Source organism: Pelodiscus sinensis, chromosome 6 (genome assembly GCF_052426305.1).
Source record: "Pelodiscus sinensis isolate ZL-2025 chromosome 6, ASM5242630v1, whole genome shotgun sequence".
Lineage (NCBI taxonomy): Eukaryota > Metazoa > Chordata > Testudines > Trionychidae > Pelodiscus > Pelodiscus sinensis.
The window spans coordinates 85269756-85296739 of NC_143057.1; the positions used below are offsets into that span (position 1 = coordinate 85269756).

At 45.5% G+C, this 26984-nt stretch overlaps 2 protein-coding genes across 8 annotated transcripts in view; both read right to left on the reverse strand.

The window, feature by feature from the left end:
• The window catches only part of GCNT4 (glucosaminyl (N-acetyl) transferase 4), a 29613-nt gene extending 19757 nt beyond the window's left edge, over positions 1-9856 (reverse strand). For 4 of the 7 annotated variants that reach the window (XM_075932299.2, XM_075932300.2, XM_075932298.2 and 1 more), the window contains exons 1-2: positions 8686-9856; positions 2809-3022 (exon numbers count right to left, since the gene is read on the reverse strand). The gene's annotated coding sequence lies outside the window, so the exon portion shown is untranslated. Of the gene's footprint in view, positions 1-2808; positions 3023-8153; positions 8293-8685 lie in introns of those variants that run through there. The other 3 variants (XM_075932296.2, XM_075932294.2, XM_014574161.4) reach the window with 3 other exon arrangements.
• Positions 9857-15283: 5427 nt separating this feature from the next.
• ANKRD31 (ankyrin repeat domain 31) overlaps positions 15284-26984 on the reverse strand; it is a 147033-nt gene continuing 135332 nt past the window's right edge. The window contains exons 26-27 of the mRNA XM_089779540.1: positions 26429-26638; positions 15284-15641 (exon numbers count right to left, since the gene is read on the reverse strand). Of these exons, the coding sequence (XP_089635666.1) occupies positions 15490-15641; positions 26429-26638 (362 nt within the window). The 3' untranslated portion in view covers positions 15284-15489. The remainder of the gene's footprint in view (positions 15642-26428; positions 26639-26984) is intronic.

The following is a 26984-nucleotide window of genomic DNA, read 5'->3' on the forward strand; positions in this document are numbered from 1 at the left end:
CTGCCCCTGACTGCAATCACATTCTTTTGAAAAAAAAAAAATCAAAAGAACAGAGGGGTTTTGTCTGACATTGGTAAACCTCTTTCTACGAGGAAGAAGCCTTTTTCCGAAAGAGCTCTTTTGGAAAAAAGGCATGTGCGGATGGGGAAGAGGGTTTTTTCCAAAAGAAGAGGCCTCCAGGAAAAAGCACAGGTGCCCTGGTGGCCACGCCATCCATACTAATCACAATTTAAATGCAAGATAGGACGCTATTTTTCAAAAAAGCAAATTCCTTTTTTAATGCACTTTTGCTGTTTTTTCGCAAGATCTTTTCTGAAAAAGCTTCTTTCGAAAGAAGCCTGCAGTCTTGACATAGCCAGAGGGAAGCACTCATTTATGTGAGGAGAAGGAATCATGGAGGGTAGGAGAGTTTGGACACTGGAATTGAAACTAAGGAATGGTGTGGAAGGGAGGTAAAGATGATGATGATGATGATGATGATGAGTGAGGGCAAGTGCCTCCATATATTTAACATTAAATGAACTTAAATACCATCTTGCAGCTAATAAGCTGTACCCAAGATTACCTTTGGATATGGCATTGCATTCCTCTACCTTTTGTTGGTCTTTGGAGGTTATCTTCCTCTTTGATTGGAAAATGCCTAATACATTGGGGTACTTCTAGAATCTAAACAACAACTCCTCCGTGACCAAGCCTCCAGCAGCCATTCTTCAATAAAAGTCATGAGCTCTCCCTTCTAACTTCAATTAGCAGATCCAGCACTCTCAGGTTGCTTAATATACACCTATTCCCCCCAGAAATGCAATCTGTTGAAATTTTTCTTAGTAGTGCTGCAAAATAAGGCAGTACCTTATTGGGTCTCTTGGTCTTTTTCCGCTCTCTCCAAATAAAACCTCGATTAGAGAAAGGATAAGAATATATTCCTGGGATGGAAGGAAGAGATGGTGATAGGCTCTTCCAAGCTTTTATTTAATTGGTTGGCTGAAGAACTTGTTTATCTCCATTTGATTTAATGATGCTTGCTGGCAGAGTTAATTCATTTCTATATTATCATTTAATGCTCCTGAGTGGTCCTTGTTGGCATTGCAAGTTATCATCAGCCTCAGAGCTTCTGTAGGAATATTTTTTGTATTGGAAGGAAACAAACAAAGTTGCCTCATTTTTCTGGTTTATCAACTTGAGTGAGCTTCCCCAAGACAGACAGCCAACTAAAAAGAAGCATCTGTTCCTATTATCTGCTTTGTAGTGTATCATCTACCTTTTTGTTCAGCTCTTCTAATGCACTGCATGCAGTAGGAATACTTTCAACTACTAAAATGAATATGCTTTCTGTGAATGACAGAGACTTTCAATGGAGGGACAATGTCTACTACCCACATGCTGTTGGTTGGGTCTCTAGCTGTGGGGCTCCGTATGTCAAAAATGCCCTGTTTTAGTGCCTTAGTTTTAAATTGGGGCATGCTTAAATGATCCATTTATTTCCTTGCCCAATGTTAAGCTCTTGGAGGTTTAACATTGGTATGGAGTCTTAAGGAACAAACAGGAGATTTTACAGCATGCTGCAGAGCACCAGAAATACATAGAAAACAGAAAAGGTGCATCTTATTTCTACTTTTCCTTCTAGCCATTCAGTAGTGTTTGGAGTCTAGTGAAACACTCCAGCAGTTGGAGTGGTCTTTCTGCCCTTACCTGCAATTCGTTTAAATCTTATCTTTGAGAAAGGATGCAGGGAAATTGCTAATTTATCTAAGATTAACTGTGGTTGTCTCTTATTGGTGCCATATGTGACTTAGTTCTATCTCTGCATTCATTACTGTATGTGATGCACAGACTTATTTCTCATTTCCTAAAGAACCAGATGCACCAAACGTTAAGTATTTTACTTGTCTATCTGTTACTCAGTCCTCTTTAAATTTCCTGTACGTTCTTTTCCATCTGTCTTAGGTATTTATATGGTCAAAATCACCATAGTATCTGAGTGCCTGATTATTTTAATACATTTATCTTCACAACACCTTATGTGGGAGGGAAGAACTATTATTATTTTACTGATGGAAATTGAGGCACAGAGAAACTAAGTGACTTGTCCAAGGTCACACAGCAAATCTGTGGCAGGGCATAGAAATAAACCTAGGTCTCCTGAGTACCAAGCTACTCCTCTAACCACCAAACTATCCTTCCCCTCAAGCAAAGTTGAGATCCCCTGTGACACTATTTGACTGGGACTTCACAGGTGTAATGCCCCAAGATTCAGTAGGCAAATTCCTTCTCCTCCTATGTCCCAGACTATTGTATCATGTCACCTGAGGGCCAGAGATGCAGAAGTCAGCGGGAGGGGGAAGAAGTGGGGAGTTTAGTAAGTAAGTATAAGACTAGGGATAAGTAACTAAACATGACCTGATCTGAGAGCACCTGATGTGCTTTCTATGAGACAGGAAGGTGACAGTGAGGCTAACCTGGCCAGAGTGCAGTGTGCTTGCAGAGGGCATGAGAAAAAAAAAGAAGAGAGAGACTTATGCTTCCCTGTAAAACAACAAAGGGCAGCTAGGGAAGCCTCAGCAAAGCTGCAGTGGAAGCAAAACATACTGAGTCATCAGCCACCTTCCACTAGTTACTCACAAGTTCTCTGTTAGAATGAACGAGCTCACATTGCTACTGAGTTCCTTATGGAGGCACTGGTCTGGACCTTATCTGTGGATCATATAATTCAGGGCTATTATTCCGTACAGGTGACGAAACTCTCACAACTCCAACTTACATCTGCTGAGTCAGCAACTTTGCTCAAACCAAAGTTCAGTCTAAACCTACCTTTTGGACTTTGCTTTATCTTCTTTCCTTGGGAAAGTGTTCTAGGAAGCTTTGCTTGAAAGACATCATGACTGAATGGATGTACAACAATAGTTCTTTTCTTCAATCCTCCTAGTACCCACAAACAGTGTTCCAAACTTTAGTATTCTCTTTAAGTATGCTTCAATCGAGCATGCAGCCATGTATGTGAGAGGACAAGGAGGGACATTCCTGCCTGCAAAGAAAAAAAATTAATTAAATACAGTAGCCAGGGAAGTGTTATGTAATAAGCACATCTGTTTAGCCGGTGATATTTATTTCATAATTTAAGCAGCTTGCAAATCCTTCGGCTACCCATTTTTGCATGAATTGTGTGACATTACTGCTATCTTTAACTATTGGCATCTTCTAAATACTCACACTGACCTCAGTTGGCACTTAGTTCTTCTGCCACCAGGAAAAATTCTATGTAAAAGAACATTTGCAATCTGAAAAATTTGATCTCAGTCTTCTTGTTCAAATGTACCACTTAACACACTGATGCTTAGTCACTCATTTTCTTAATACTTCATACAATGGAACATAGTATCTCCCCAATGGTACCTGAAGTGCTGTATCTCAAGGTGGCAAACATGAAAACTACAATTTTGGAGAACTGTAGGTAAAGAAAATTATGTTTTATTAGATAGCAGTTACTTTGAAACATCTTAGGCCTGATTCTATTGTCAAAAACACTAGGGTAAAACAGAAAAGTCAGTGGAGTTCTACTACTAAGCAGTTCCTGTATTTGTGGGAAGAGAATCAGACTATTTCTTCAGATCAGTTGCAGTTATAAACGGAGAAATAGTCTGCTCAGATGTTCAGTTTTTAAAATATTGATTCATATGGATTTAGAAAGAAATATATTTCAACCTCAGAGGTGCTATTGTAATCAGAACACCTTCAATAAGTTAACTGGGTTTCCCAATGCATCATCTTGTATGCATCTGTTTTTGAATGATAAATTCCTTGCAGCATTCAAAAGCACTTAATTAACTTAAAAGTGTAAGTTCCATTGCTTTTCAATAGGACTAAAGTTTCTAAATCACCCTATGGATGTAATAGTGTAGTCATTATCCGACAAGCAAAAGCTTTTTGGTTAACGCTACAGACTACACGCATTTCTCCCCCGCCCCCAAGTATATTTTTTAATCAGGCTGGCCAGCAGCCAGGCTCAGTCTTCATTTACTTGGGGTCTGGGACCTACGCCCGCTGTAACTCTGCATCTGAAGAGTATTAGGAGCCAGACAGGCAGGCAGCCTGGCTCAGTTTCGGCTCCTGCTGATTCAGGGAGCTCAGTCTCCTTCCACACCAGATGGGGGATGCTGCCACCCCGCGCTCCTGCCTCTGTATCAGCGGCAGCAGTGCGGGGCAACAGGCAGCTGGTTCGTAAGGGGAGCTCATTTTTAAACTGGCTCCCCTCACAGACCAGTTCTGCCTGACTCTCCACATTGCTGCCTCTGATACAGAAGCAGTAGTGCAGAGTAGTTGAGGGCTTCTTGGGAGTGAGGAAGGAACAAACTGGCTACCAGCCCTACCCCTGGGGTCTACAGAATAGTCGACTAACCAATAAGAATTCATGAGGTTCATCGACTATTCAATTAACCAATATTTAACATCCCTAAATCATCCAGGTGCTTTTGAAAATATTAGCCCTTTTTGTCTATAAAATAATCTGTAATAATAATTCTCATCTCTAACTTAACCAGCAGCATTGGAACAATGTTTACAGTGGGGGTGCTGAAAGCCATTGAACCAAATTGTAAACTCTATATATGATGGAAGCCACTACAAGATAACAGCTGCTACCACAGCTCCAGAACCCCTGCTCTGAGACTCATGTTACTGTTCCTTCTTTCTCCTCCTCTTTCCAAAATCAGATATCCTCAAGTGGAGAGGAGCTAGGCATGTACTGCTTTCCTTATAACTCATGGGAATCTACAAAATAGCCAACGTAGCCCGAAGTCAAAAGGGTTTTTTCACTGTCCCTTGAAATCCCCATTCATGGGTGGCGGTGAAGGGGTTATCAGATGCTGCTTATGGAAGAAACTCTGGCAGCATGTCTCCAAAAAAGCTGGGCTACCGAGAATCCTACCTCCAATAAAGCTGGGCTACTGAGTTCATGGGGCCACAGAGTCAGGCTGAATGCTCAATGCCAATGCACAGATGTACCTGTGAAAGGAAGGTATCGAGGCCTACCCAGAATATGTCAAATGAGCACCAGTTTAATTGTAAGTGTAAAGGAAAGGCAGCATTGTGAGATACAGGAGATAAAAATAAAAACAAAATTTGATTGGATGACCAACAATAACCCCACTTTTAGGGAAGTAAGTAACTGAGACAGCAGTATGCAACAAAGTGCTGATTACCCCAAATGGAGCAGACAAAGTTTTTGTAAGGGCAGAATGAGACAACAAAAATCTAACGTCAGCAATTGTCAGGAGAGTGGAGAAGTACCAAAATACCGAAACAGGGTATAGAAGGTTGGCTGAAACAGACCAAGAGCGGACGGGTTGCGAATCCAAAAAGCTAGGTCTGATCAACCAGGGTTCTCTCCCCGGCGTTGAATCTCGCTGCCACACATAAGCTCCAAAAGGGGAACAACACCAGTCGTAAGTTGCAACGAAAAATCCAAAGAAAGGAAAAACATAAAAGAATATCTCCTGAATCTAAGCAATGCTTCTATTTTTCTTAACGTGAGTATTATATATTTGTTAACTCCATAAATTGTTTAAAGGTAAATCAGGAGGGTAAATCTGTAGGAGAAGTTGTTATTTCTTGTTTTTTTCAACTGTACTGTTTTTCTACTTTTTCTTTGTATATTATATTGTTTTAAAAGAATAAAAAATAGTGAATTGATTTAAATGGAAAATTAATTATAAAGTAAATAGAAAAAATAAAAATATCTTTGTTTGACCCTAAAAAGAAGTATTCCTCTGTCTGTGGTTTCAAATCCTTTAAAGAACCAAACCCGGTTACTGAAAGTACCCAGCTTCATAGACCTCAGGATATATGTATGGAACCCTCTGTTCATTGCACAGGAGGGCAAACTCCAGCCCTTTGCATAATTTAGGGATATTTCTGTGGACCAGATCCTCAACTGAAGTAAATTAGTGTGGCTATATGAAAGTAAATGAAACAGTGATTTACATCAGCTGAGGATCTGACCTACTATGTGACACTTCATGGGTAACTGTGCTTCCCATGGCTCTCACCATGTGTTTTTCTGTGGGATAGGATGATTATGTTTACAGCATGGAAGAAGGAGAGTTCACTAACTCTCCCTTTATTGCTAACTCCTCTTCTCAAGGGGGAAATGATCTCCTGCTTAGATTAGCACTTCAAGTAAAAAAGTTACCTGTACTAGGAAAAAACTAGTCTAGAATTTAACAAGAATAAATGTACTAGAAAGCTACATGCTACTACAGATGAACACATTAGCCTTCCTTCTGCAGAGACCTAAAATTGAATGATAAACAAGTTTGGATGGCTGAAGCAACTCCTTTGTAAATGTTGGTTTCCCATTACAATACCACTTAGAATTTGGCATGATTAACAGTTGCTGCTCATAAAAAGGCCTAGGACTGGAACAGTAAGACATGATTGCTGCAGGTCAGACTAGAAGTGCATTAGCAGAATGAGTTTTAAGTAATCTGAATGCCTGACCACAGCCAGTAAAACCAGTTCTTCATTTTTACGAGCTTGACAGTTCCCCTCAAATTAATTTTTAAAACATCCAGTATTCCTATCAGAAATCTCTAGTATTACACTACTGACAAAAACAAAGAATCTCTATCTTGGAGAAAGACTCTTGATATATTTCATTTAACTACATAAAAGATGATCCAAGACTTTGAATTCACTGCTCTGATCCTCCTCCTGATTATATAGGTTGGACCTCACTGGGCTGGTACCCTTGGGACCTGACTGGTCCTGGACAAGGGGATTTGCCAGACCAGGAAACATCGTTCCCCTTGTGGCCGTGCTGCCACTGGGTAGAGCTCCAGCCTGCCCCCCGGGGCTCTCCTCGGCCCTGCTTCTACTGGGTCTGGAGTGTCACAGCCAGAGCTCTGCAGCCACCTGGCTCCATTGCTTGGGCTAGAGCTCTGTGGCAGCGGTAGAGGCAGGGGCGGATGAGAGTGCCGCGGGGCCCAGGGCAGCACCGCGGGGCCCCGGGCAGTGAAATTTTGCGGGGCCTCTCCTCTGACACGGCGCATACGCGGGGCCACGGGCAGCCGCCCCGCTCGCTCTGCCCTAAATCCGCCGCTGGGTGGAGAAATGGGGCCAGAGTTCCCTGGCTGCCACTGGAGCTGGAGTTCCCCAGCTGCTGGAGCCAGAATGCAGTCGGAGCTCCTTGGTTGGTGATGGGGTTGCCACTGGGGTCGGAGCTCCCTGGCCACAGCCAGGCTACAGCTCCCCAGCTGCTGGGGCCAGGGAACTCCCCACCATGCAGAATGTCCTCTCCCACCCCGCCGAGTCAGGGCTCCCGGCTGAGTCGTGGATGCCCTTTATGGCACTCCTGCCCTGCTGCCAGACGTCCCTCTTCCTGGGCTCTGTGGTCCAGAAATACCCATGGTCCATGCCGGACCATGGATGTTGTTGGACCAGGGAGTCCCGCTTAAGGGAGGTACAACCTGTACCTATATGTGGAAGGAGTATTCAGTGACACTGCACCAGTGTAAAACAGGAGCAGGTGAAAGCAGAATCAGGGCCACCAGTGGATGTCTCTCCAGTTTACCATGTCCATTCCTTGTCTCACTTATTTAATTGGAGTGACAAGTGTGGTGCATAGAGCTGAATCGCAAGCAGAAAATGTAAATGCACAATATAATTCTTACGAGCTACCTGTAAATACGTACATACATCTTCTCCAGATGATGAGTTACGAAGAAGTGACTAGTAAAGCAAAGTACCATGCCATTCTGGTGGAACATCTGGCACAGAATATTTATTATTAATTACTTTTTAATAGGACTTTAACCAGAATTGGACAGAACTATGGACTGTGGATCCTAAATTATGCAACCATTTTTAAATGTTTGTCCACGAATTGTACATATTGTGCCAAAAAATGTAGACAGCACTTTATAGAGAAAAACATTACCTGCCTGAAAGAACTTACAAACTCCAGTGGTCTCAGTCTTTCCAGACTCCCCTTTCATGAGTCTGATTTGTCTTGTACATCCAAAGTTTCACCTTGCTTAAAAGCTACTTGCTTACAAAATCAGATATAAAAATACAAATGTCACAGCACCTTTTTAACTGAATTGCTTCCTTTCTCATATTTACCATATAATTATAAATCAATTAAAATATACTGCACTTACATTTCAGTGCCTGGTATGTAGAGCAGTATAAATAAGTCACTGTATGAAATTTTAGTTTGAACAGAGTTTGCTGGTCCTTTTTATGTCTCCTGTTGTAAAACTAGGCAAATAGCCAAATGAGTTGAAGCATCCTGGGAAGACCTCTGCATACCCTGGTTGAGAACCACTACTCTAGGACACAGTGGGTACCAATGACTACCCCACCGTCCTTAGCAATAAGCATCTCAGCAGCTTCCACTGAACGATTATATTTAACATGGTCACTCATCGGAGGAAGCCGGTTTTGCCCAGGGAAAGCTCATGATACTATATACAAGGTTAGTCTCCAAGGCACTACAGAACTACTCTTTTCTTTTTTTACCGTCACCGATGATAATCCTGCGCCAGCTGGTTCCCCGGCAAGGCGTGATATTGGGGTGCGTGTGACTCCCTGGGCTCGGATCTACCGTAGCCCCCACAGGCTCGAGAAGGTGCGATGCCCCGGGCCCGCCAGCACCAGGCTTTCACACGAGCAAACCCAGTCGCCCTTTACCTGTGCGGCTGTTTGGCCGCGCGCAGACACATCAGCAGCTTTAGGGCCTCCAGTCCCAGGGGGGCTCCCTCCAGGTTTCCTCAGGGGCTGCCACCTCCCGTGCTGCTCCGGGCAGCGGCGGCCCCCAGGCACGGCTACAGCTCCGCGAAGCCGGGCCAAGCAGCCGGCCAGCGGACGCGCCTGACCGAGACCCCGGCGCTGTCTATCCGCCGCCAGCCGCGGTCCCGGGGGGGCTGGAGGCAGAAGTTGCTGCCGCCGCCGCCGCCGCCGCTAGGTTCAGCAGCTCCGGACGCGACCCGCCAGGAGCCCGCCCCGCCCCAGCCCGCTAGCTCCTAGCCGCGGCGGGGCGGAGCCTGGGCGAAAGTTTGGGGCGCCCAGTCCTGCCACGCAAACTAAGTGTGACTCGCGGGCCAGCCCGCGGGGAGAAGCCGGCTCGCTTCCCGGCCCCGAGGTGCGGCCGGGCGGGCTCCTCCTCTCCTCCCCCGAGGGGAACCCCGCAGCCCCGGCCAGGGAAGTCCCAGCAGCGTTGCTGGCGAGGGGCTGTGACCCTCCTCTCGCACGCGCCGCCTTCCCGGCCGCCGGGGAGCGGCTCTGAGCACAAGGGGGCAGGAAAGTTCCCGGCGGGCCGGACTCACTGCGGAGCGGGGTGCCCAGGCTGCGGGCTGGACAGCGGCGCGGGCTGCAGCTGTGAGCAGCGGGCGGAACTAAGGCAGCGGTGCTGCCGCTACTTGGGGGAGGCGCGCCGGGCTCTCCCGCCCTGTCTACGGGGCGGGCTGAGCACCCAGTGACGCGCTGGGCGCCTCCGCCTTCCTCACTCTGCCCGGCGCGGAGGGGCGAGAGGTAGAAACGCTGGGGGGACCCGCAATCCAGCTGTGCCCCGAGGCCGCGCCCGTTCCCGAGCGTTCTCTCCTGCCCCGAGTCCTGAGCTGCTGGGGTGGCTCCCTGGCGGGCGGGGCTCGCTTTTGTAACCAGCTTTGCACGTTGTCTGCGGGGAGCTGTGTCTTGACGCTGGTCTCCTGTTTGGCTCTGGCAAGCCAGAAAGGGGAACACGGCACCGCGCCCATCGGACCCCCACAAGCCTGGAGGAGAGGGGCCCTCCCCCACCTCTTCCTGGATTACTTTGGCAATCAGACTAGCGCTGACACGGGCGGAAGTTCAATGTTAATATGCTGCCTTGGGCTTCTCAGTTTCACAGCCTCGAGTCTCAAAACCCTGCAGCGATGAATCTATGTACTTCTCAAGTAACGCCTTTCTGTTCACGTTTGTGACCTAATTTGGGAGCAGATATGCTTAGAAATATTGTGGTTGGCTACTTCTTCTTTTTAAGGGACACATTTTTGCATAGGATTTATTATGCTGATAGTTATTGAGAGAACGTAAATTGGCATCAGTGCTCTACGAACATAGGCTGTTTCCACTCTAGATAAACCCTAGGGGATTCAGGAAGTTATGATAACGTGAAGTGTTGACTAAGGAAAGCATTTATTTTATGTGCAAAAACCAGAGGCTTGACTGAGCAAGTGTTACCGAAATTGAGGCGCCCCCTACAATTTGTTACAGAGAAACAAAGAAGTGAAATTTCAGAATCCAACACCACAAAATAATTTATGGGTAAGCCCTAGCCCCCACCATGACTTTGGGGCTGGCAGCAGTGAAATAATAATAAAAAAAAATGTAGCTCACCTACCGTTTTTAGTAGCAATTAGTTATTGTCTTTATTCCAGTATTTTCCTTTTTTGAAAAAGTGACTTTAAATATGCACTTCATTACTTGAAACCATGAAAAAGGATACACATTTGTTTGCCTAATTTCCTGTCAGCTTTGTCTCTACAGAGTAAGTCTTACAATTTTTCTGAGGACAACATTCAGCTTCCGGTTTTGCCAAGGGGCCCCCATTTCATACACAACAGTGACTATGGAATTTATGGAAAATACACAGGTATGGGGTATGGCTGGTAGGGATTATCCACTGGATCTAATGTGTAATGAAAAAATAAGGGTCATGAATCAGTCCTCAGAAAATGCTGGTTACTGGGCAAGGGAACAACAACACTTAAATGCAACACGTTTTAAATTAATAAAATAACTTTTGTATACAACATCTAATGAATACGTGGAACTCACAGGCTCAAGATTTTGTTGAAACAAAGGCTTTGTCTAGATAGGACAGTATGTGCATCTTAAACCAGAAAAGGTACACTGAGTTCTAGTCTACACTACTACATGCCCTCAATCTAAGTTATGCAAAGTCAACTACATGAATGAGGTAGCTGAAGTCAACATACTTAGATCTACTTATCACTGCAGAACAAAAAGACTACCTCTTTCCCAAGAAGCTTACACTTTGGCTGCGTCTACACTGGCATGTTTTTGCACAAAAGCATCTGTGCCAGTGTAGATGCTCTCTTGCGCAAGAAAGTTCCGATGGCCATTTTAGCCATCAGGCTTTCTTGCGCAACAAATTAACATTGCCTGTCTATACTAGCCTCTTGCGCAAGAGGGCTTATCCCTGAGCGGGAGCATCAGAGTATTTGCGCAAGAAGCACTGATTTTGTACATTACAACGTCAGTGTTCTTGCACAAATACTCACAGCCAGTGTAGACAGGCAGCAAGATTTTGCGCAAAAGCAATTGCTTTTGTGCAAAATTTTGCCAATGTAGACACAGCCTTTAAGTATTAGACAACACGAGACAATTCTTATCCTTATTTCTAAGGCCTTGAACAATTATGTGGTAGTATAAATAAAGATCTCTTAGGGTACGTCTAGACTACATGCCTCTGATGACAGAGGCATGTAGATTAGACTACCCGGCATAGGAAAATGAAGCAGCAATTTAAATAATCGCCACTTCATTTAAATTTACATGGTTGCCGCACTGAGCCGATCAGCTGTTTGTCGGCTCAGCGCGGTAGTCTGGACGCTCCGCGGTCGACATCAAAGGCATTTGTCGACCTCTCAGGTATGCCTCATCCCAGGAGCTTTTTAAAATTCCGCTAGACATCTATCTGCATCATTAGCCATCTAAATAGTCTTTAAAAATCTAGCCTTTACTTTTCCATGTCTCTTGATTTGCTTGGTTCTCTCTGAATAACATTCACTAGTGTAGGGAGTTTCATGTCTGTTGAGTCTCTTTGGGAACCTAAACCTCAAAGGGTACCCTGAATCCCCCTAGCTGGAGCCACGTCCACTGTGGCTGGGTGTGAACAGGACTCCCCGCAGACCTGAAAGGGTGTAAGCATTTCCAAGTACCTGTTACTCTCATATGCATTGCTTTGCCTGTGCTGATTGTTGTATTACTTTGCAGTAGCTGTGTAACCATTTGGCAGTATTAAGCCTGTAATAGTAATGATAGATGTAGTGAGATTAATACAAGCAACTATCTATCCCTAATTGAATTGGTCTTCAAGCAAATCCACAACCCTGTTGGGCCCTGGCTCTGTGACCTGACAGAAGGCCTTCTGCATTAGGTGAATTTTACTCTGTCCTTTTTGTTTCTTGTTCCATTGTCCCTTCTCCCTTGCTTCTCTTCACTATGTAGTTCTTTCAGAACCTATGGCCTGTGTTATTCAGGAGGTCAAACTATCATAATGGGCACCTTCTAGCCTTAAAATTTATTAATCTATATTCCATTGTCTGGTCTCCAACTACTTTCTTTTTTTCTTGTCTCCCCCTCCTTATTCTTTTGTCAGTCACCTTTGCTTTCTTCCTCACTTATTTTCATCTCCCCTTTGCTTCACGGGCTGTTCCTGATCTCTGAAAGCTCTCCCCCCCCCCTTGTCTGAAATTTTAACAATGACAGGAAGATCAGCTAATTTCTCCTCTTTGAATTCTCCTTCCTGGCCCCTCTTCCCTTCATAGCATAGGAGAGGAGACATTATTTACTAAATAAGAGGAGTCAACCAGTTGTTGAATGTGGAGAGTTGGAGGACTAGTCACTATTGCCTGTAGTCTGGGGGTGTAATGTATCACAGACATAGAGTCTTACTAAAGCAGGATGAGCTATGCTTCTTTAATTTGTGATTGTAAAGGCTCACATTTTAATGCAAAAGCTTAGCTGGAATGAAAAGTAAAGCATTTACAGAAACACCACCCTGTTCATGAACCATTTCTTTAAATTATAAAAAAGTGTGTGGATTTGGATTAATTAATCAGCAGTTAGGCCAGATTAATTTATTGCTGTCAAACTAACACCGTAACTCTATTACTTACCGTATTTTCCGGCGTATAAGGCAACGGTGTATAAGATGACCCCCTCATTTTCTAGTTAAAACATAGGTTTTCGTCTTATACTCGCCGTATAAGACTACCCCCCTTAAGAGGCCAACCGGCAGCGCCCCAGCGCCCCTCCGCCTCCCTGGCTTTGCTCCCGGTGTCCCTGGTCTGCTGGAGACCGTCTCCAGCAGACCAGGGACACCGGGAGCAAAGCCTCTGAGGATGCCGGCAGCGGGACAGCCGCGGCGCGTCTGGGCTGCCCCGCTGCTGGCTTCCTCCGAGGCTTTGCAAAGCCGCGGAGGGGCTCGGGCAGCGGGGCCCCTCCGCGGCTTTGCTCCGTGTCTTCCTGGTCTGCAGACCAGGGAGACGCGGAGCAGCTTTTCTCGCCCTGGAGTACACGGGCGGCGGGACCACGAGGTCCCACAGTCAGTGTCCTCCGGGGCGAGAAAAGCCCCATTCGTACCTGCAAGTCGGGGACTGCCTGTATACCCGGCGTATAAGACGACCCCCGATTTTTGGGGGATGTTTTTTAGCATAAAAAGTCGTCTTATACGCCGGAAAATACGGTACTTAAAGTGCCTATGTGAACTAGGGATGTAAAATCCAGGTTAATCAGTTTACTGGTTAAATGTCAGACTGACCTAACGTTTAACCGGTTAACCAACTAAGCAGGATCTGGGGTAGGGACCACTCCAGCCTGGCTCGAGCAGCCCCCAATCCGCTGGGCTCCTGCCCCAGCCCCACACTGGGGCTAGGGCTGCCACTGGCTCCCAGCTCCTGTCCATGGCAGGCCCGGGCTTCCTGCGAACAGAGCTGCTCCATGAGAGCAGCCCCCTGCCTGTGGATGTGCTGCTCCATCCCCCAATGATTACGGGGGGAGGGGGGGAACTGGTAAGCATTACCTAGGGGTGATTCTTACCGGTTAACCTTTCACATTCCTAATGTGAACACCGGGGAAATAAAAAACAAAACAAAAAGAAAACTACCCAAAGAATATAAAGCTTTACTTTGACAGAGTCAATAAAACAGTTTACAAATAATACTTTGTGTTCTTCACACCCCATGAATCAACATGTGATCCAATATTTGTCACCATCTGTCAATCTTTGATTATTTGAAATGTTGTTATACTGACAAAGAAAGTGATACTGGCAAGATCTTATAGTTAAGGGTAACAATTTTATTAAATACCTTATAACATAGAACACATTCTAAACAGACAAACAATACAGTAGATCTGATGATCAAAGATCATTTTTAAATAAGATTGTAGCCTCCTCTAAAGAAGACATGAACAATATTCAGTAACTATTAACTTCAAACCAATTTTTCTATTGTAGCAGCTAAGAAAAACGGGTTCTATTTTTTATATGTAGAAACAGACCTTTATTAAATATATACTACTCAAAAGCCTTTAACTTTTTGGCTTCATGATGGTTTGTATTTTTCCCCATCTCTGAGGCCTTATCAGTGAACAATGACTACTAATGCATGACAGGGCACAATATTAACATACTCCCCATTAGAAGCATCCCTCTCCTTCCCCTGTATCATGCCCTTATGGTCTCCTTTTGCCTAAGGCAGTACTCAACTCCCCTCAAGACAGTTAATGCACACCCCAAATAACCATTACAGGCTGCCATATTAGCTGCCATATTTTTGCTTTGGTATCTCATTCTGATCCATTCTCTGGAGTTCTGAGTATTTACCTTTTGCATTTTTTTCCTATTTCTTGTAATCCAGGGAGTGAAAGATAAAAATTCAGTTTGACTGCAGATCATTGTTGTGGTAATAGTCAAATGTTCTATAATAGGGGAAGACTCAGACATTTTAAAATTAAAACAAATACAAATCCACAGGAAGCTGGAATGAATTTAGGAGCTGCTCTTCAATTAAAAAAACATGACCAATAAATGACCTCACTGCACTTTCTTCCATGCACTACTGCTTACATTATCAGATATATATTCAGTTTGAAATGACAATCAGGGAAACTCCCCATTTGAGAACTTCAAGTGTTTTTTAACTTCAGGTTTGCTTTTAACCACCCTCCTGCATCCCCCTTACAAAAAGAAAAGCCATCTTTTAGAAATGTTTATATATTTCTAGGTCATGTAAAGCAAAGCAATCAACTATTTTAAAAGTTGCTTATCTTAATTTGTGCTTAACAAAATTGATTATATTGGTACATGAACTTTTGCAGTCACTTAGGGTGTCATGCGCTCAAGCAAACTACCTCTAAGGCTAGATGCAAAAGTGACTGGACTTGCTGCTTTTATCTGGCCAAGGGAGGATATATTTTGCCCTTATATAAGCAGATACAATGCCACGGAAGTCAGTGGAGTTGCACTCACTTACACTAAGGCTTTGCCTCTACATTCCCTTGTGTTAGTAGTAAAACAAAACATGAGTTCAGCACTGACAATTATCTTCAACTGCTGCAAATGGGTAATACTTTAGTTTATCTGGTTCACATTCAGACTACCAGGCTAAGGAAGCTGATTAAATGCTAATAACAAGGCAATTTAATTAGAAAAAGGTTTACTCTTAACTGATTATGAAGAAAAACTGTTATAAATCAGAAGAGTCACTAAAATCCAAAGTTCTCACACTCCATATAGAACTTCCAGTGCTGATCCATTATATGACATGGAAGAAATTCCTCATCATTTATTAATACTATTTCATTTAACTGAAGAAAGCTTATGGAGCTTTTTACAGAATCTGACTGGAAGGATGATTCTGTTGGGGGGAAAAAACAAACATTAAAATAAGATCCAATTATACTTACTATTATTTATATAAGATCATAGGTATAGATGACTCTTTACAGACATATTAACTCTGACAGATCCCCGATCCTAGGATCTTAGACCCTGATCTGCAATTTATAGTAAAGGCACATTGCTGCACTAACAGAGCCCCATTAGCTTCAGTGGGGCTGTACATGGGAGGTAGTAGTGCAACTGTACACAGTAAATTGCAGGATCAGGCCCAAGGCTCTAATACTAATCACCTGTGTATGTTCAGGATTGGCGCCTTCTTTAAAATGCATAAAGTGAAGAAGATTGGGTACCTGAGGGTAGAAGTTGGTCCTGTGAGTTTTAGTTTGCGTTATTTAAAACATTAGAAATGGCACATTATAAAAATTCAACTATGAAAGATGTAACAAGGCAGAAGCTCAGCAGCAGTATAGAATTTGCTGATCAAATCCAGTAGTCAATGACCTTTGGAGAGTTATATTTTGTTTTATTTATCCTTTCTTAGTTAAAAACATTTGCACGCAATATCACAGCAGCATGTCAGAATATTTTGGATGGGGCTCCTGGATACTAAAACTATCACTGAAGAAATGGCAGCACAGCTGAAAGTAATGGGGAGGGGCAGCACTCAAACTTAACAGCTGCTAACCATAGCAAAGCTGTTACAGCTAACAGTGGCTCTTAGGCAGAGGAAGTGGGTTGGCATGAGAAGAGTGGCACCAGAATGAAAAGATCAATGTTCAGGCCCTCTTCAAATGTCTAAGACTCTCTGGTCTTTTCTTAGCAGACAAAAAGGATGTATGCTGGACTTTTGATAGCTCAATATGTTAACGTGATTAAAAAGCCCAATTAAGAGGCATACTAACATGTTAACTGGCTATGTTTTGCCTAGACTCTCCCCAGGCTTCAGATGTGTAAGCCAGCATCTTAATGGGCTTTTCAGTTGTGTTAAGCTACATTGAGCTAACACAAATGAAACACAGCCTTTTTGTCCTTCAAGACAGGCCTTCTGACAAAAAACAACTTTACCCCAACCCTGAAAAAATAATGAAAGAAGGATCTTGGATGGTGTGAATAATGGTAAAGCTCCTTTTGATTTCAATGGGATCAAGTTACATTAAAGATTATTCTTCAATATTAGGGAGACAAAGTGGGAGAAGTTATATGTTTTACTGCACCAACTTCTGTTGTGAAAGACAAGCTTTCAAGTTTACATAGAGTTCTCATTCAAAGCTCAAAAGTTTGTCTCACACCAACAGAAACTGGTCCAATAAAAAAATGGTATCTCACTCACCTTGTCTCTCTAATATCCTGGGACAAATATGACTACAATAGCACTGAATACAATTCTTCAATATGTTCATTTCAGACCACAAGACACAAAAGAACAAAAAGTACTAAGGAACTACAATCTGATGTCTAGCATATTATTCACATACCCTGTACCCCAGGCAAACAAAGACTGTCAGCATCAAATACATTGTTTGTGGTCTTTCAGGAAGTTATTACAATGCTGTTCACACAAAGACCTTTACCAACCAATCTATGAAACAGTAGGCAGTAGCTTTAGAGGGAGCCACTTACCTTTCTAACTGTAAGTAATGTATTTGAAAAATAACTGATAAAAATAGTGGTACTGGATGGAAGTCACAAAGCAGTTTGAAGATCATATTCAGATAGACAGACAGCTGTTAATCCATTACCTCAGAGGTAAAATATTGAAAACAATTTGGAGCTAAGGGCTCTCATTATTATAGAAACATAGTAATAGAAATGTAGCCGTGTTTGTAGCTGAAACAAAAAACAGGACTATGTAGCACTCCTCAGGAAGTGCGTCTGGCCCACGAAAGCTCATCACCTAATAAACCATCTTGTTAGTCTTTAAAGTGCTACATAGTCCTGTATTTTGTTTAAAGAAACATATGGGTGGAAGTGATCTCCTGATCATCTTGTCCAGGTAATCCCATTCATTAATATATCAAACTCCCTTTAAAACTACCTTCCATACTTCCTTCCACATCCTAATGACTTAACCAACCAAACAATGGGTACTTAAGAACAATTTGCACCTTCTCTATCAGCTTCATGTAACATGAACACTCTAATTCACTATTTTTTTCCCTTCCTTCTCCCACCCCCACCAACCCCTATTTATTTTTGAACTGGACTTTTAATACTTCATTCATCTGAAGAAGTGGGTTGTACCCATGAAATAATACCATCTACACGTTTTGTTAGTCTTTATGATGCTGCTAGACTATTTGTTGTTTTTTAATTTTTTTCCGTTACAGACTAAGTTGGCTACCCCTCTGAAGCATTTTAAAACTAGTTAGATTGCTTGACTACACTACTTCAGTTGGAAGAACTTCTTCTGATGGTTAGAAAACATCTTTTAATTTCCAGCCTAAAGTTATTCATGCCTAGTTTGTATCCATTTTTTTCTTGTGCCTGTGTTTTCTTTTAGCTTAAATAGCACTTCACCTTCCCTAGTGTTTACCACCCAGATGTATTTATTGAAAGCAATCATCTCCCTTCTTAGCCTTTGTTTTGCTAGGCAAAACAAGTCAGCTCTTTTATTCTACTCTTCTAAAATAGCCTCCTCATCATCCCCGATCATCATAGCAGTTCTTTTCTTCACCTAGAAGTTTGAATTAATCTTTTTTGCACATGAGTGACTAGAATTTGTACACAGCATTCCAGATGAGGTCTTACCAGTGCCTAGTACAATGATATGAATACTTCCCTCTCTCTACTGGAAATACCTCACCTGACTCATTCTAGGATCATTTTTGTGAGGGGGGGGGGGTTAATGACCATATTATGTTGGTAACTTACAGTCATTCTCTGATTGACTAATACACTCAGGTTCCTCCAGTACAGTTTCTATCTGGTAGACTCCCAATTTATAGTAGAATTATTGATTCAACAGTAGTGAAATTTCCCACTATGAACCTGATTTTGACCTCTTGAGTACTATTCCATGCTACTCATCCAAGTGGGCACAAAGGATACCGCAAGACAGATCACAAATGATACTCTCGAGTAGATCAAGAGCGACCACAGGGAGTACAGGTGCAGAAGTCTGGAAGCAGGCAGTGTTCTCTTCAGTTCTTCTGGTCAATGGTAGGGGCCCAGATGGGGCATTCTGGAGGTAAATGCCTAGCTGCAAAAATGGTGTCACCAAGAGGGCTTTGGCTTCCTTGACAACAGTATGCTGTTCCAAGAAGGACTGCACAGGGAATGAGGAGGCCTTATATATTAAAAATGTATACACTTGGACTGAAGTGGAGATTGACATAGGAGACAGACTTGTTGAGAGTATCAGGGTTAGGTTAAAGGGGTAAAAAAAACCCCTCGTAACTGTGTTTCTTCGAGATGTGTTCCAGTTAGGTGTGCACATGCTGCGTGCACAGATTCCGGAGCTTTTTCCCTTAGCAGTATCTGTTGGGCCAGCCAGCATATCAGCACATATATACCCCTAGAAGCCCTCCACCCCTTCAGTTCCTTCTTGCTGGAGTCTTCTGACAAAGGAGAGGTGGGTGGGATGTGGAATGGACATGAGCAACACATCTCGAAGAACAACAGTTACGAGGTAAGTAACTAGTAATAGAGAGGTAGCCGTGTTAGTTTGATCTTGCTAAAACAAAAGGAAAAACTATGTAGCACTTTAAAGACTAACAAGATGGTTTAATAGGTGATGCGCTTTCATGGGCCAGACCCATGAAAGAGGTAAATAACTGTTTTTTCTTATTCATGAGTGCTTGCTCATGTCCATTCCAGTTAGGTGACTCCCTAGTGTAGCGCCCCCTCTCCACCTGGTTACCTTCTTTTAGAGCCAATCTCCTTTCAGGTTCGGATGGATAGGTCTGGGTTCTTCTGGATCCCGCCACCTACTCAATTTTATTCTTTCTGATTGATGTACTTGGCGGTGCCTCCACCCCCCTCACTCCTTCCTAGCAGGGTTGCCAGGGCAGCTTGGGAGGAAAATTCTAGCCCAGGATAATCCCCACGTATTCGCCAGATAGTTGGAGACTCCCAGAAAATAACACAAACACATACACTATAATAAACACAATTATATTAAACAGGAGACATTTATAACAGAACAGGGTAAAACATTATTTTTAGGGTCACCGGTGCCCTGCAACTGTGAAGTTAGTGTCCCGTTGGTACGCGTACTTTGTTGGGGCCCTTGATGACTGTTGACCACACAATCCTTCTCTGCAGAGGTTTAGCAGTGGGGCTGACTAGGTCCAGTACAGCCCAAAGGACTCACAAATGGGAGAAGGCAGCAAATCCCTCCACAGTTTAATAGGCTGCAGGTAATAAAATCCCCAAACAAATTCCCTGACTTACTAACTAAAAATTGGTGCACTCACACACTCCATGAATGAGCCTCAGGTTGAGAGATGACTCAGTCTCTGCAAAGGGGCTGCTCTCTTCTCACAGGGGTCCTCTTCAAGCAGGAACCAGGCTGCTTCGGTCCCAGAATTTTCCCTCACCGTGAAGGGGTGCAGGGCTCAAGATGCAGACCACACAACTGCACCAAAATTCAAAACTATAGCCTCCCAGGCCAGCCTCCAGACCCACACAGCAGGCAGCAGCCCTGAACTTGCTGCTAGAGCCCCGCTGACCATGCAGTGACTCTCTCACCCAGGGAGCTGGAGAGCCAACTCCGCCTGGCTGGGGAAGCCTCCCAGCAAACTCCACAAATGGGAATCAACAGTGGAGACATAAACCCAGCTGAGGGATCCTGCCTTCAGGTCCCTAGAGGCTAGCTCTCAGGGGGAACCCTGCATGCAGGCCTGGGGCTTACTAGCTCCCACACACTCAGTCCTCCCCTTTTCCTGGCTGGCTCCAGACTCCCCTCAACAATGGTCTCTCCTTCCCCCTGGGAGGGGCATCTCACTCCCTGTGGGTTGCCGGGCAGACTCTGGCCCTGGTAGGGAGGGGGAGCCAAGGCAAACTCAGAGTGCCTCTCCCTGAGCTGCCAGCAGACAAAGCCCCGGGAATCCAAGCAATCTCCTTGGGGGTTACACTAGCAATACCACAGGAGGTGGGATTGGAAGCCTATTCTACAACTGCAACACAGCCCTACCAAAGGCTGCATCATCCCTAGCCTGCTGCGCAATGGAATAATGGGTTGTAAATGCATGAATGTAGGACCATGTTGCTGCCCTGCAGATCTCAAGAATTGGCAACTGTGCGACGAACGCTGTCGATGAGGCCTGCACCCTTGTGGAGTGGGCTGTAAGCAGGGGTGCCAATTCCGCAAGCTCATAACAGGTCCTGACACAGGAGGTCATCCACGTGGACAAGCATTGGGTTGACACTGGGAGACCCCCCCATTCTTTCTGCTATAGAAATAAAGAGTTGTGGTGACCTCCTAACCTCTCTTGTCCTATTGATGTGGAAGGCTAGGGCCTTCCTCACGTCTAGAGAATGAAGGGACTGCTCTCTCTGTGTTGAGTGGCACTTGAGGAAGAAAACAGGGAGGTAGATGTCCTGGGACATGTGGAAATGCCATACAATTTTGGGCAGGAACGAAGGGAGGGGAGGGGGAGAGGCAAGCCTAACCCTCTCCTTAAAGGAAACTGTATAAGGAGGTTCTGATGTGAGGGCTCTCAGCTCTGACACTCTCCTGGCTGAGGTATGGCCACCAAGAACACTAACTTCCACAAGAGGTTTTTCCAGGGAACAGGTGGCTAAGGGTTCAACGGGGGGCTCATGAGTTTTGTAATGACCATATTAAGGTCCCACATGGTCAAAGGTTGGCACACGTATGGATATAGCCTATTTACGCCCTTGAGGAATCGCTTAATTAGTGCATTTACAAAAACTAACCTGCCCCCTTCACCCAGGTGGAATGCTATAATGGCAGCTGGGTGGACCCAAAGGGATGAAGTTGATGGGCCTTGCTGCTGAAGGTGAAGGAGATAGTCCAGGATGAGGGGGATAGGGGCCCTCATTGGATCGATCCCTGCCCCATTAAACCAAAGTGGAAAGCATTTTCATTTAGCTTTGTAAGTTACCCTCTTAGAGGTGTTTCCTGCTGTCCACAAGGACCCTCCTGACTGCCTTCAAACAGAGTTGTTCTGGCCCAGTTAACCATGAAGTTTCCAGGCCTCCAGGTAGAGGGTTGATAAGTTTGGGTGGCATAGACTCCCCTCCCCCAAGTCCTGGGTGATCAGGTCTGGAACCAATGGTAACACGAGAGGCTCCCTCCACCACTAGGTCCAGAAGCATGGGATACCAGTGTTGGCGTGGCCATGCTGGAGCTATCAAGATGACTGATGCTGCATACCTCCTGATTGTCAGGAGGACCTTGTACAGTAGAGGGAAGGGAAGGAATGCGCAGAGAAGGTGGGAGGGCTACTGAACCAGTAGAGAGTCCCCTAGTGACCATTTCCCCTGCCCCAGACACAAGCAGTAGCTCGAGCACTTGCCGTTTTCCTGGGAAGTGAAAGGTCGAGAAGGGGATAACCCCACCTCTGGAAGATGACATCCAAGATGTCCGTCCTGATGGACCATTCGTGGGCACTGAACTACCTGATGAGCCTGTCTGCTAAGAAGTTGCAGTGCCCTGGAAGGTGGGATGCCTTCAGGTGAATCCCATGCACAATAAACAGGTCCCATAGATGGAAGGCTTCCGTGCATAGGGAGAAGAATGAGCCTTACCCTGTTTGTTGATATAGTGCATGGCTATAGTGTTGTCCGTCAGCACAGATACTACCTTGTCCTTCAGGTGGGGTAGAAATGCCAGGCAGGCCAGCCTGACAGCCCTGAGCTCTCTGACATTTATAAGGAAAAAGCCCTTGTTGGGAGACCTCATACCTTGAGTTCTGAGGTTTGACAGGTGAGTTCTCCAACCTGTGGCCGATGCATCGGTTACCCGCTGCACTGACTGGGTCCATCTGGCAAACAGGACATCATGACACATGATCTCTTCCTGTAGACACCAATCTAGTGACCAGAGAACCTCCTCCAGCACTATGACTAGTGCATCCAGAGGTGCTCACGCTGGGTTGTGTCCCATTGCCAGCCATTCCTGAAGGAGTCGAAGCCACAATCTGGCATGTTGTACCACGAAGGTGCAGGCTGCCTGGTGGCCTAGCAGCCTCATGCATGTATGTGCCATTGTAAGGTTCGAGACTCAGAGGCACTCTATTATCATCCTGATGGTAAAAACATGGCTTTGGGGAAGGACGCCCTTGCCATTACAGAATCCAGGTGAGCCCCAACAAAGTCTATAGTCTGGGTCGGGTTGAGTGTGGACTTCTCCTTGTTAGTAAGGAGACCCAGCTTGCAAAATAATGCCTTGACAAAGTCAATGTGGCTGAGGACCTGGTCCCTGGATGACCCCTTGATTAGCCAGTCATCAGGATAGGGGAACACCTGGATCCTGTGCCTTCTCCAAAAAGACGGATACAGCAACCATGCACTTGGTTTAAAACCCTTAGTATTGTGGAGAGGCCGAACAATAAGACTGTGAACTGAAAGTGGTCTTGACCAACTAAGAACCTTAGAAATTTTCTGTGGGCCAGAATTATTGATATGTGGAAATACGCAACCTTCAAATCAAGGGCAGAATACAAGTCTCCTTTCTCTAGGGAGGGAATGATTGAGATGAGGATGACCATCCTGAACCTTGTGGACCCATCCTGAACCTTTACAAATGAATTTAGCTTCCTTAGGTTCAAAATGGAACAAAGACCCCCTCCCCCACTTGGATTTGGGGATAAGGAAATAGCAAGAGTAAAACACCCTCCCTTCTAACCCCCTTGGAACGGGCTCAACTGCTCCTAAGGTCAGAAGTGCAGATACCTCCTTCTTCAATAGTAGCTCGTGAGAGGGGTCCCTGAAGAGGGACAGAGTGAGGGGGGGGAGGGCAGCGGCGGGGGGAGGGGGGGAGGGCAGCGGCAGGGGAGAAGGACAGGAAAGGGATAGCGGCAAGGAGTCCTGTGGCACCTTATAGACTAACTGAAGTGTAGGAGCATAAGCTTTTGTGGGCAAAGACCCACTTCGTCAGATGCATGTATTGGAAATTTCCAGAGGCAGATATAAATATGAAGGCCAGAATCAGGCTGGAGATGACGAGGTGGATCCAATCAAGGAGGATGAGGAGTAATGGTAGTTCGGAATAGGAAGCCTAGTCCGAACTACCTAGTCCATGCTGCGTGTAGCCGTGCGGCACGGAGTCCGCACTAGCGGACATTTAAAAATGGCGGCGCCCGGCTTTATGCAAATGAAGCCCGGGAAATTCAAATCCCGGGCTTCATTTGCAACTCCGGTTGCCTACATTACCACCCTAGTTCGAACTAGGGTGGTAGTGTAGACATACCCTTAGATATTAAAACAATGTTGTTAATAATTCCTTTACAGATAAAAACCGTAGCAATTCCAAAAAGTTTTGTGTCATTTTGTGGGAGGAGAAGAAAAGTCAAGGTATTTCAATCCAGATTAAGACAGGTTATGCATAACTAGTGTTATACCAAAAAGACTTAAGCCACCTAATCAATCAATCAATGGTTCCCTCTCTCATTTATTAGACACTGATCAGGGGAGCCAACAGCCATGCTGAGCCCCGGGCAATGGTGGGGGGTGGGGGGAGCTCTGCACTCCCAAAGGGGCAGAGCCTTGGGTGAAAGGGGTAAGGGCAGGGCAGACATCCCTCAGTGCCACCCAGAGTGCACCACACCGCCTCCCCCCAGCCTTTAGAACTGCCTGGAGCATGCTGTGTAGCACTCCTCTGGAAATTTAAAGGGCCCAGGACCACCACGGCCACCAAGCCATTTAGAATCACCAGGCCATGAGACAGTTGCCCTCTTCTCCTCCTTCCCTCCTCCCCTGCTGGTGCGCTTGACACTGCTCACCAGAGTCTCTGCATATCAAAGGATAAGAGCCCCCGCAGCTTGCCTGTCATGTTCCCTTAACTAATTTTGTACAGTGGCAACTTAGAGTTCAATTCATACTTTTGCAAAACATTATTCTACTGATGAGGCCACATACAACACCTGATTTGAGAACATAGAGTTTCACTCCCTATTTAAACAATAGTATTCTGCATCCCTAAGGACTGCCACTGTTTGCTGGTCTTCTAAAATGAGAATCTGTAAAAGCTATGATATGAAGATGAACATAAGTTTATTTACTTGTAACTGATCCTTTCTGAATGTATTGCATCAGTAGATCCAAAGTGACCCTTTTCCCTCCATCCTACTTTGAAAATATAAGATAAGAATGTGGAGCTATAGAGGAGTGTGACGGGGAAGATGCTCCCCGCACTGCCAGCCCCGCCCCCGGGGAGGTGCCGAGCGGCGCGGCGGAGCTGAGCCCGGGGAAAAGCGCTCAGGCAGAGGAGTGGGGGCGTGCGGCCGCAGGCACGTTGGGCACGGCAGGCGGAGGGACCCAGGAGGAGGCGGACGGGAGACGCAAGGGGGAGGGGCACGCCCCTGGCATGCCGGCTCAAAAGGGGGAGGGGCCGGAAGGGAAGGGGGCTGCCGGCATTTCTTTTGACTCGGCAGGCAACCAGGGAAGCGGAGTCGGAGGAGCCGGAGGGCCGGAGGAGGGGGTCCGGACCCGCGCAGCCCTTGCCTGGGGCGAAGAGACTTCCCAGCCTGGGGCACGGAGGATCGAGCCCGAAGACGGACGGCTCCACCTCCGGCCCCGAGGAGGACCGAAGGTCGGGCCCAACGGAGGGCCAACCCCCGCGGCCGGTTCGTGAGCGGGGCGGAGAGCGGGGGGGCCCGCCAGAGCCCGCGGGCTGAGCGAAAGCCCGGGCGCGGCGGCCACAAGCCCGGGGGCCAGGACAGAGGGACCAGGACTCGGGGGCCGAGACTGTGGGTGAGGGATACAGGCGAGAGAGGGGACCGGCGGCGGCGGCGGCGCTCGCCGGGGGGGGCCCGACTTCGCCACAAGGAGTACCAGGGTTAAGGGGCTGGAATTCCTGTCCTCTATTACATAATGTTGGATTCAAGGGGTATGTATGTGCACCTATCAATTCACTACTTTGAAAGATTTCCTTGGCTCACATGGCAAGGAATAAATACTTGTTGATACAAAAATTATGCTTCTGGAGAGAATAGCAATTGATGGTAAATATTTCTTTCTAAAACATCTGAAAATTGTGGATCATTAATTCTGGATAGCTATGTCCTCTGGCCACTTGTTAAGTAATTGTTAATTTGACAGAAATGCAGTATACAATCCTTCATTAAAAATCTTCACAAACACCACAGTCATATGCAATAATTGTCTCTCTTTATATATAAAGACGTTTTTCCTACCACATGACAGAATAATGTCATCAGGCTCTCTGGCCATGAAAGTGGCCAGAGACAGGGGGGTTGGTGAGCATAGTGAGCATGGGATGCAGCCCCCTAGCTGAACTTTATTTTCTGTCTTTTCCTATATTCATTAGAGATATGAATGTAACCATTAACATTTCTGTATTAAATGATACTTCCTGGATTACCCATTGTCTCCCAGGATCTTTGGACAAAGGATGTTAAAATGCATTTATTTTGCTAAACATGTAAGCGCTGAAATTTTCAGTGGTTACACATTTACATGCAAGGGGGAGGCAGCTCTGTGGGAGCCGGTATGTGCGGGGAGTTTGTTGCCCTCCCCCCTCTGCTGCCTCTGTATCAGAGGCAGCAGCATGGGCTGGGGAGGGCAGGTGGGAGCCTGTAAGAATGGGGAGCCGGCCTCCTTCCTCCTTCTCCTTTCCATGAGGCTTCCCAGCTAGTACCAAAGAAAATGTCTTACTTCTTAATTCTCTCAACATAAGTGGTACTTCCACAGCTTCTATTTCAAGGGCTGGTTGTATTCTTGTTTCTTCTATTTGTGGAAGTAGTGGACCATTTTGTAGCATATTGTCTGCTTCACAGTCCCTGGAGCACTGAAAGGTGGAATTGCTACTGGTATTGAGGTGGCACTGCGTGGAACTGCCTGGGTCCAGTGTTACAAAATTCATCCCTGGTAGTGAAAAAAATTAAGACAAATTTCTTCCACAAACTGATATGTTATTTAGTGCATGCAGGTCCTATGAAACAAAGATTCATGATAAAGCTTGAGTGAAAAAGTTTGACTTAATTGGGCTCTCTTAGGGTATGTCTACACTACCCTCCTAGTTCGAACTAGGAGGGTAATGTAGGCATACTGCACTTGCAAATGAAGCCCGGGATTTGAATTTCCCGGGCTTCATTTGCATAAGCGGGGCTCCGCCATTTTTAAATCCCCGCTCGTTCGAAGCCTGTGCCGCGCGGCTACATGCGGCACGAACTAGGTAGTTCGAACTAGGCTTCCTAGTTCGAACTACCGT